Raw genomic sequence first — 10,916 nt, forward strand, 5'->3', positions numbered from 1 at the left:
TTCTTTGGTAAAGTTCAAGGTTTGTCTATTTTCTTAGTATTATAATTGTTGCTTTCTCTACAACACTGAATCACTATCAGTTCCCAGATGATTTGCAATATATTTTATTTTCTTTTTCTTCAGCTCATTATCCAAAGTTTATGTTGGCTCCTGCTTATCTAAATTGAATGTAATGATTTTTTCTATTCTACCTGATTAAGAGTGTAATGATTTTTTCTTTTTCTTTTGGGTGTGGTTTTTTGCCTGATTTGCATGTAGTTTGCTCTGAGAGGGCATGAAGCAGATCTGTATATGAACAACAAATTTAGACACACTGGGACAAGATGGAAAAGAGGTACATATTTCTGTGAGAAAGAGAACATAAATTTCTTTTTCAGGAGATAAATTTATATGATGTTAGTCTTTGATGTTTTCACTGATGATCAAGTTGGTATTTGTGGGAATCTGATGTTGTTTTTTTCTTCTCTCAATATTTCTGATTGAAATTCTTTCTGGGATTTCTAATGTGTAGTTAATTTAGGGTCCTGTATTTGTTTTCAGCTGACCAATGGAAGATTCGTCTTCAGCTGACTAAGCCTGTTACTTAGCCTCCATTGTTATGGGGAGTAGTTTGCGGAGCTGCTGCCTCTGGTATGCTCTTTGCTTCTTCCTGATGGCCCTGTATTTGCATGTTTATAATTATGTTGTAGTTTAGTTTGACAATTGCAAATAAATAAAGCATTTGTTTCAGATATATGATATAGTAAGGTACAGACTGCATCGTATGAGGACTAAATAAAAGATGAATTGGAGGACAAGAACACAGTTCAAGAATATGTATGTTCCAACTGTGGGAAAAGGTTTCAACTGTCCTCATAATATATATTGTTGCATATACAAGTACCAAATGAAAGGCAAGTTCTATTAGTGCCCTTTAATTTGGTGGCTTAATTACCTTTTGACAATGTTGTATGTAAGACATCTAATTTATTTGATGAAGTCAAAAGAACCTTTTGTTTATTTTTGTTTAGGGTAAATAGATTGATGAGGCCTTTTTTTGAGTGTTAGCTGCTCCACTTCATGTTAAATGCATTTTTCTTCTTCATGTTCATATTCGTTGATTAATAAGTCATGGCAAACTTTATCAAACAGAACACTATGCCTCCCTATGTTTGTGTTTTTTCATGTTCAAACTGGACTAATGGTTTGTCTGCTTAATACTGATGGTGGTGATTTCATCAACTATCAGGGTTTTGGTAAATTGGACATAACCTCTTACCATCAAATATGGGATCTAAAAATTGGTTCAAGGTATCAAGCCTCCAAAGTTTGGCAGTTCAAAACGAGTAAAGGTACAAAGCCTCCAAATTTGTAATCAAATGTTGTAGCTTTTGTTAAGCAATGTCATGCAACTACATTCGGAACTGTAAAATTTACATTGTTTATGTATGCAAGTCTAAAATGCTTCTGTCTAAATTTGAAGCGGAGTGTCAATCTTACACATCATCCAGTTTTTAGTGTTGGCCAGATATCGTACTGAAGTGAGCACAGAAGCCTATCTTTTACTTCAAGATCGAGAGGAAATTGATTTTAGGATTTAGTAGGAGCTTGAATGAAGTTCATAAAGGTTTAGAGTTCTAATTTATGTTCAAACTATCTTGCTCAGCTTCAATTACTTTACATATCCAATATGCAAGTAAACTAGTAAACTAACATTTCTTGCATTGTAATTGCTACTTTATTACGTATAAAATCTAGGAAGAAAAAAACCCCGCAGCATCGCGCGGGCCTAAGCACTAGTCAATGTATGATGATTGGTACATGCTATCGTTCAATGTTATTCTTACCTCATTGCCTGTGTGTTGCATTCTGCTTTTTTCTCCTTATATATTTCTTAGTTTGATTTTACGCAGGCTGAGGCTGCTGCTTCCAAGAATACTTTGACCATGATAAAGTCCTCTTCACCATCTCAGCCCAATCGTGGATCACATATCTCTAAAGAGCTGGTCAAGGCACATCAATACCGAGCTATTTATTTGACTTTTCACTTGTTCATTCATTTGCTTGTGTTTAGGGTATTCCTCCTTATATATTTCTTGTGTAAAATGTTGGTTTCAATGATTGGGAAATGCACCCCTTTTGCTTTTGAAGTTTAAAGTATTGGTTAGATGATCATTTGATGGGTTGCAATGTTTGTTTTTGATGAAGAGTACTTTATTTTGTAAATGGACCAAATGAATGCACAATCTAATTCAGGAATGGGATGTTCAAATGATCACACAATAGATTATATTTAATGATCACTGCCTGTCGTCTAAATGGTCAAAAATGGGACAAAAACACATTGCAATCAATCATATCACACATCGGTTTTTAACGAATTAGTGTCTTCTGATTTATACTCAGACAACAGAATTAATTGAACTCTGTTGTTGTAAAAGTTAATCACACAACACAGAATCAATTGAACTCTGTTGTCCTAAAGTTAATCACACAACAGATATAGTCCAAGAACTGAAGTTTGAAGATCAATCAGACAACAGACAAAATAAAAAAATGTTGTCTGACACGCTTAACATACAACAGCTTAAAACTGGCACTGTTGTCTGAAGACAGCACCTCAACTGCTGCGCAGCTGCGCTTGGCATCTGCCGAGCCATCTGCCGAGCTATCACACAACAGTTATAACACAAACCTGTTGTCTGTGAGTTTATCACACAACTGTGTTCCACCGTTGTCTGATTTTTCATCAGACAACGGCTCACTCTACAACGGTGGGACTCCAAATCCCACATCGGTTTTCTGCCGTTGTCTGATAAGATTTTTGGTGTAGTGAAAAAAGGAGTTGCAACGCTTGCTGGGTAAGATCAACTTTCTGAGACGTTTCATCTCTAACTCTGCAGGTAAAATCCAGCCCTTCTCCCCATTGCTGAAACTACAGGGACAGGCTGAGTTCGTGTGGGAGCCTAAACATCAAGAGGCTTTCGGCAGAATCAAGACCTACCTCGCGAGTCCGCCCGTCCTAGTTCCACCTAGAACTGGAATTCCGCTGAAGTTATACATTTCAGCATCTGAGGCTTCCATTGGCAGCCTGCTCGCTCAGGATGATGAAGGAGGTATCGAGCACGCCATATTTTACCTCAGCCGGACACTGACAGATTGTGAGACGAGGTACACCCCTATGGAGAAACTGTGTCTGACTTTGTATTTTTCAGCGTGCAAGTTGCGGCACTACATGTTATCCTTTACTACCTGCATCATCGCTCAAACGGATCTAGTCAAATACATGTTATCACTGCCTATTTTGAGAGGCCGCATCGGCAAATGGGTCCTGACCCTTTCAGAATTTTCGCTACAATACGTCCCTCAGAAAGCCGTTAAGGGGCAGGCCATTACAGATTTTCTGGCACATCATCCTACGTTGGAGATTCCCATGGTAAAGGAGTTGGAAATAGCGTCGGTCACTATGACACGGCCAGATTTGGCGCGCATCCCAGAATACGCAGTTTGGTACCAGGCCACAGTCGCCTTGCAGCCCTGGGTATTGTTCTTTGATGGCTCTAGAACCGAAACATTGGCCGGAGCAGGGATTGTTCTGGAGAATCCAACTGGCGATCGTTTCTCTTACTCTTTCCAATTAGAATTCAAATGCACGAACAATCAGGCCGAGTACGAAGCTCTTATTATCGGGCTCGAAGTCTTACTAGAAATGGGTGTAAGAGACGTTCAGATCCGCGGCGATTCTCAGCTCGTTATAAACCAGCTTCAAAACGTATATCGATGTGCAAGTTGGCTGCTCATGCCGTATTTGAATCGTGCCATTGAGCTTCTGGATCAGTTTATCGATGTCGAATTGGAGCATATTCCCCGCGAGCGCAATTTCGCTGCCAATGAGCTCGCTCAACTGGCCACGGGCATTACATTGAAGTATGGAGTTCGCGAGCGTCTTCTGAAGGTTGAGCGTCGCACACTGCCCTCATGGCTCGCACGGCCTGATCCGCCAGATGATCCAGTGGTCGCGATGCTAGAACCTATAGATGTGGATTGGCGCATCCCACTGGTTGCTTACCTCAAGCGCCCAGACCCCACCGCTGACAGAAAGATTCGCTTTCTCGCACTAAATTATCTCCTCAGGGGTGACGAGTTGCGACGCCGTGGGGAAGATGGCATGGACTTTCGGTGTGTCTATGGTCGCGAAGCTAAACGATTAATGCGTGAAGTGCATACAGGGATATGTGGAGCTCATCAGGCGGGACCCAAGATGTGATGGCTTATTAGGCGACATGGTTATTACTGGCCTAGCATTCTAAAGGATTGTATTGCATTCGCCAAAGGATGCGCAGATTGTCAAGCACATGGTCCAGTCCAGCATGTTCCTAACATTCCTATGCAACCTATCATCAAGCCTTGGCCTGCGCGAGGCTGGGCACTGGACTTGATTGGAATGATCCATCCCCACTCGTCTCTCCAACATAAGTTCATCATCATCGCCACTGACTTCTTCACCAAATGGGTTGAAGCGGAGCCATTAAAGGAGGCCTCCGGCAGCACCATTCGCCAGTTTATTTTTCGTAACATTCTCTGTAGGTTTGGTGTCCCTGAGGTGCTCGTTTCAGACCGGGGGGCAGCGTTCATGGGAGGTCCCGTCGAGCAACTAGTCACGGATTTCGGCATCCAGTTCGTCCACAGTACCCCGTATTACGCTCAGTCCAACGGTCAAGCGGAGGCTAGCAACAAGATAATTATTACCCTACTAAAGAAAATGCTGGCAGAGAACCCTCGCCAATGGCACGATACTTTGTACGATACACTTTGGGCTTATCGCACTTCTAAGAGGAGTCCCACCGCGACGACACCGTATGCCCTTATGTTTGGCCACGACGCTGTGCTACCCTTGGAGATTAATGTTCATTCCTTACGCGTCCAAGAGCAACATCATTTGATCGGAGAAGACTACGTCCAGGCAATGTGGCAGGAACACGAAGATTTAAGCGAGCAGCGGTTAGCGGCTTTGGATAATCTGGTCATGGAAAAGCAGCGTATCGCTCACGCCTATGATAAGCGGACGCGTGGTCGTAGTTATAAAGAAGGGGAGCTTGTTTGGAAAGCCGTTTTACCCCTTGGCGAAAAGTTAACAGGCCGCGGTAAATGGACCCCGCGATGGGAAGGGCCCTTTGTCGTTCACCGGATTTTGGAGCGCGGGGCTTTTCACCTCAAGGACATCGATGGGGACATCCATCGCAACCCCATCAACGGGCGATTCTTGAAGAAATATTACCCTAGTGTTTGGGAGTTCGAAGATCCATCGGACTAACATTTTGTCCCAGATATGGGGGCAATCATAATGTTCCTCGGCTCACACCACCTTTACGTTCAGGCCTTCATCTCGAGTATTTGCTTCGCCTACGAACACTAGGGGGCAACACTATACATTTCCAGGCCTGCTCTAGAGGCCTTATTTTCGATCTTATTTTCGATTAATTTCTTGATTAATTTCCAGGCCTGCTCTTGAGGCTTTATGTTGGAATAATTTCCTGGAATAATTTCCAACTTTGATTGTATTGGGGGCCTATACAAGAGGCCTTATTTTACAACAATAACTTTGAACTATAAAAACATTCATTCATAAAGTGGCTTTGCGGCCAAAAGCAGTACAGATAGAAACATTTACATTTGCAATTATAAGGCCAAAAGTGGCTTAAAGAATCATAAGGATTTCAGATCTTCTAAGAGTTTCTGGATCTTGCGGTGGCAAGGAGGACATGGGCAGTACCGCTGGCACTCTTCTTCTCTTCACCCAGATCCTCCTCCGATCTGAGTCGCAGCTGCTCTCATTTGTACCGGAGGAAGAGGGAAGGAAATAATCCATCCCAACCCTTCTAGTTGGTTGTCCTCCGGGATGGAGTTGGTATCCAGAGCGAGCGCGACCCACAACCACATCTACCTCCAGGGGAAAAACAGAAGTCTCGTAGTCAGGCCCTGGAGGTAGACTGCGAAAGAAGAATAGTCGGCCTCAACGTGGCCTTCCGTCCTTCTTCCCCATGCTCCACGAGAACAGTATGAGAAGAGGGACCCCTCAGAATAGGGTTCTGCCGCGTTAGGAGCGTGACATGTTCTTCAGTTTAACTGAGACTGGCAAGTTCATCCAGATTTTCAGAAACCGAAGACATGCCACTGGACCTGAGATTAGGCCATGAGGCCTACCCAGGTCTTGAGATTAAGCCATGAAGCCTATGAATATGTGGCTAAGGGTGAGATCATGGGAAGAGGATTTTAGAAACTGAAGGAAGAGCAGCAAAGCTCGTGAGGTTATCTCTGGAGAAGACATGATGGCTTGGTTGCTTATTCTCCCTAGTACAGGTATTTATAGTACCAGTCGTAGTGATCCCAACCGCGCAATGGGCAGTTGAAGTACTCTCAACGCCATCAATGAGAGAATCAATGGAATTGAATGCCAGAATCTCGGAAATGAAAAGATTTGAAAACGCGTGGGAAGCGGGGCAGACTTCAAGAAAGTAACCGCCCAAATTGGGGTTATCTTTTCAACAGTTTCGAGGTCAGTAACTACCGGAGTTAAAGTAATATTTGGGCCAAGTAAAGTGGGCTAAATATATACTAGATAAATATAATATTGTTCATACAAATCGGGCCTAACAGGGGCCTAGAGTTTTCGGCCCGCATGGGTCAAGCGAAGTCATCCAGACGAAAACTGGCGTCGGCAGTAGCTCGCTCCGCTTGTCTGGCTGCTTCGCGAGCATGAGCTAAATTTTGAGACATCGCTTCGAAAGCTGCTAAGGGTTGCTCTAACAGAGGTTCCTCATGCTCAAGCCGGGCCGTCACCGCAGTCAATTGGGCTTGCAGGTCCCGGATTTGTGTCCGAAGATGATTCTGCGTGATGCGCAAGTCTCTGACAAGGACGGCTCTATCGCCCAAGAAATCACGAGATGTCTCCGTTTGGTGTGCAAGGCCCCGATAGTGGACCTGGGCTTGCCTCGCTTGTGCGGTAGCGTTCGTTCGTTCATTAATCCGCTCAGGAAGGTTTTGTAACAGCTCATATATCTCGGTGAACTCAGCCTCAGTAATGGTTCGCTCGCGGCGAAGAACCATCAAGTATTCCTAAGCTCTGGCAGGCGCACCTGGCAACAAGATGTCAAGACCTAGAAGTCGCTGCAACCCATCCCTTGCTTCATCTATGACTCCTGGAGGGGCCACTTCGAGTACGCGAACAAGTCTCTCCAGCCAAGAAGGGGGTTCGGAAGTTGGAGCAGGAGCATCAATATCAGCAGCAGCAGTAGGGGCCTCTTGGGGCTCTGTAACAGGGACCGTTTCTGGCTCCGGTTCGACATTTGCTCCTTCTCCCACTTCAGGGACATGGGGGGCAGGATCCTGGACCACCACATCTCCACCGACTGGGTCTGCCAGATCAGCGACAGGCACCTCTGCAGCGGTTGCTGTTTCCCCGACAGGATCAGGACTCTGTGGTTAAGAAGGACTTTTTAGAGTGCACAGAAAATAAAACAGACTAAGGCCTTCGGTTCAAAGTGTACCTCTACAGCCAGGGGCTCATGCAGAATTGCTATCGGCGCAGGCTCTTGAGTTGCTTCGTTAGGGAGGGGATCAAGCGCTACCTGCATTAAAGGTTGTGCAGTGATCGGTTCCTCAGGCGGCAAGTTTGAAGGGGCTATTCCTTCGTCCAGCTCGGGCGAGCTGTCGACTATAACCTGCACCGGAATCAAAGCCAAATGCACATCGCTGGCGTTGCTGGCGGGAGGTGGGAGATTACTAGAATCCGTGGTTGTTTGGGCCCGCGGGGCAGTTGTTCCTTCACCAGCAGCGGAAGAGCCTTCCCCAGTGTGTCCGGAGGGCCGGCGACGGATCTGCGAGTGAAACAGTTATAGGAGTTAGACTAAAAGATAGATAACGGCTAGTATGTTTTTTTTTCTATCTCTTACCAGTCGATCAGCGAGTGGTTCATCCTCTTCCCATGGGTCAGTGCGAGGGTCTGAGCGGTTGCGCTTGCGGGCCAGAGCAGCCGCGATCTGCCAAAATTGCAAAGTTAGACTTGATTCATCAGAGGCATGATCCTGAGAGTAGAGAGTTCTTACAGTTTGCGGATTATCATCGTCGGAAGAAGATTCCTCAGCTTCAGGTTCGGTGAGCACCGCTTTCTGCTTTCCAAACTGGCCAGCGGCTGGGGAAGTACGGATTGTGCGGGCACCAGAGCATGGCGTAGTTCCCTGACATAGCGAGGGGTGAGTAGAAAGAAAATAAAAAAAAATTGCAGAGGATAAGGTTCAGATACTTACCTCCGGAGGGGGTTCGCGGATTACAATACCAGCCTGTGCCGGGCGAGGAACTCGCGTCGGTTGTGTCGCCGGAAGAGGTTGGGACCGTGTCGCATCCTCGGGAAAGCGAGCGAGCACTTCAACATCGATAGGATAGGGGTTTTTCAGTTCTCCAAAGAGGGCTGCGAAGAGTTCGTCGTCTTACTGAGTCCAGCAATTAACTAAAACCTCCGCCCACCAGTCTTCGTATCCTTCTTCAGCCCCGTCCACAGCATCAATAACTTGGGCCCAGTCAGGAAGATCAACGAGCGCAAGCATACTTTGCGTCGGCACCGATCCAATGGGGGGCCCGAATCTACGCCAGGAAGTGTTGTAGTTCCAGGCGTTGTATAGAGGGAATGGCACCAATTGGACAAGGCCAAATTGGCGAGCGAAATGATTGGGAGCGTAGAGCTCATAGCTAAGTTCCTCGGCAGCGATCCTGATGTCTGAACAGGAGATTGCGCGACGAAAAGCCAAGCGTGCGCGATCAGTGTAGCGAGGATTGCCAGGAAGAAAGCCATATTCGAGTAAAGAGGGGCATTTTCTACCCAAAATTATGTCGCAGTATGGCATCTCGTTCAAAAGGTACAGATAAGAAAAACACTCGGAGTAAGGGGGGGATGAATACCTCCCCTCGCGGCAGAACCACCGACCCAAAAGTTGGTCGGCCGGTGGGAGTAACGGGATGTCATCACGACGGAAGAACGGGAAATAAGTTTGGATCCAGAAATCCAAAATCCAAAAGGGGCCAGACATGCTAGTCTCAAATGGATGCATGGTGGCCTGGTATAGCATGCGGTAAAGGGCTCCTAATACTGGCTGCCTGAGTCCGATATTGAGGCCGTTGTAGAGGGTCGTCGCTAGAATAGTCCAAGTACCAGTGGGCTTGCAGGAGGAGGTGCAGAATATGAACTTACAGAGCCAATACTCCAGAAAAGCGATTCCGCCGGTCGCATTATGTTCCCAGCTATAATACGCCAGCCATCGCGGGTAAGAGCCACTGTGGGCACTGCGACCGTGTTGGGCCATGGTCGAAGTAAAGTTGACAAAATCAAATTGACCATGCACATAGGGTTCGCCATCGATGGGCAAGCCAGTGATGGCGAAAACATCCAACAGAGTAACACTCATTTGACCAAATCTAAAGTCAAATGTGTTGGTGGCGGTATTCCAGAAACAAAGGAAAGCAGCGAGTGGCAAGCGATTGCCGCCGCGAGGAAGATTAAAACATAGATCGATAGTATGAGTGATACCTGCTGCGTTCCAACGAGCCAGATCCCTCGCCCGCGCTGCGCGATACCAAGAAGTCTCTGCTGCACTGATGGAGGACGGCCAATGTCCTATTTTGGCTCGATGATTCTGGACGCCCCAACTACTAAAATCTCCAGGGGTCCTTCGGAGGACTGCAATGGGTCGACGGACTGGTAGGCCATAGAGAGCGATAGCGTCGTCAGGAATAGCATCTCGTGGCGCTGGACCCAGTCCGGTTTGGTGGTCGGAGAATCGAAGGAGCAGGGGTCGATGGATAGATGTGTGGAGATGAATGCGGGTACTAATGTTGGTTCCCCAAGTATGGGCAACCTTTTCGTTCAACTCTTCCTCTTGATCGATGATTATTTTCTTTGGGGGAGCCATTTCTGGGTTTCTGCGAAGGAGGTAATGGACGAAATGGATTTTTTTGGGCTTAAGAGACTGGAGGGGTTTCTGACGTGACAGGTCTAGCGGCTGTGGGTTTAAATAAGGATTTTTGTGAGGGAAACGATACGACAGAAAGGCGTTTTTGCAAACGAAAGGACGCAACCTTCATTAATGACATCGTTTCAAGCGATCGGCGCGTCGTTTTAGTCCCCTTCAAGCAGTCACATCTTCGTGAGCCTGCTTTCGGGGCCTGGGGGGCAATGTTTGAGCCCAAAAGTAATTTTGGCAAGATCTTTTAGTGGATTTAGCATAGCGGGCCGATACCTGCGGCCCAAAAATAAGCCTACTTGGGTTTGGGTTACAGCTTCGCCCATTCCGTAATCCAGAAGGAAAACGAAACCTTATTGGAGTCAAGTAGCAGAGATTGAATAGGAATCTTCAATCAATAATCCTTCGGTAGCAAGGAACAGTCGAAGACCTAGGTATAAATACTAGGGTTCAAGGACACAAAGGGGACCTCTCTCTCTCAACTCAACTAATCCCAGCGATTACAAAGCCTCCCCGGAGCAAACCTTCAACCTCGTTGAAACCCGGTGACCGCGCGCCAGTCCTAGTCTCTCCAAGAGCCGACTGTCAGCATCACCAGATCAACCCGGCGACCGTGCTTCCAGTCCTAGTCTCCTCGCGAGCCGACTGCCAGTGCTACTGCCACCGACACAACCAGCGAAGCAAGGGTAACGCCCTCGCAACCCAGCGAAGCTAAAGTCACGCTTTAGCAAAACCCGTGCTTTCTCACAACTTCCCAGTGATTGCTCTGCTTAGTCTACAACACTAAGTATCGATACAGTGAACGCGAAGAGATCACACCCAAAGTCCTTATCCGTAAGGCAGAAGTCCTTTCCCGAAAGGCTAGAGAAGAACCCTGTGGTGAGGTTGGTGCTCTCCTCACCCACAGCGCTTGAAGAAGAAGTC

At 46.5% G+C, this 10,916-nt stretch overlaps 1 protein-coding gene and 1 long non-coding RNA gene across 2 annotated transcripts; both read left to right on the forward strand.

Moving 5' to 3' along the window:
• The first annotated feature begins 290 nt into the window (after positions 1 to 290).
• On the forward strand, positions 291 to 1,311 carry LOC121049377. Its single transcript, XR_005799773.1, has 3 exons — positions 291 to 334; positions 541 to 630; positions 1,229 to 1,311. It is a non-coding gene; the product is annotated as an uncharacterized LOC121049377 (long non-coding RNA).
• A 69-nt stretch (positions 1,312 to 1,380) lies between these two features.
• On the forward strand, positions 1,381 to 5,293 carry LOC112163889. The gene is made up of 3 exons (XM_040505935.1): positions 1,381 to 1,405; positions 2,883 to 4,158; positions 4,282 to 5,293. The coding sequence occupies exons 1-3, from the start codon at positions 1,381 to 1,383 to the stop codon at positions 5,291 to 5,293; spliced, it is 2,313 nt and encodes a 770-aa protein (XP_040361869.1).
• The last annotated feature ends 5,623 nt before the right edge of the window (positions 5,294 to 10,916 follow it).

The sequence above is a fragment of the Rosa chinensis genome, chromosome 5 (assembly GCF_002994745.2).
Source record: "Rosa chinensis cultivar Old Blush chromosome 5, RchiOBHm-V2, whole genome shotgun sequence".
NCBI classification, from domain to species: domain Eukaryota; kingdom Viridiplantae; phylum Streptophyta; class Magnoliopsida; order Rosales; family Rosaceae; genus Rosa; species Rosa chinensis.

Bases quoted from the DNA above. Each gene is read 5' to 3' on its own strand.
- LOC112163889 (XM_040505935.1), top strand. From the start codon at position 1,381: ATGTCATGCAACTACATTCGGAACT. The intron at 1,406-2,882 runs GTAAAATTTACA...CTAACTCTGCAG, and splicing joins ATGCAACTACATTCGGAACT to GTAAAATCCAGCCCTTCTCC. The intron at 4,159-4,281 runs GTGTGTCTATGG...TTACTGGCCTAG, and splicing joins GAAGATGGCATGGACTTTCG to CATTCTAAAGGATTGTATTG.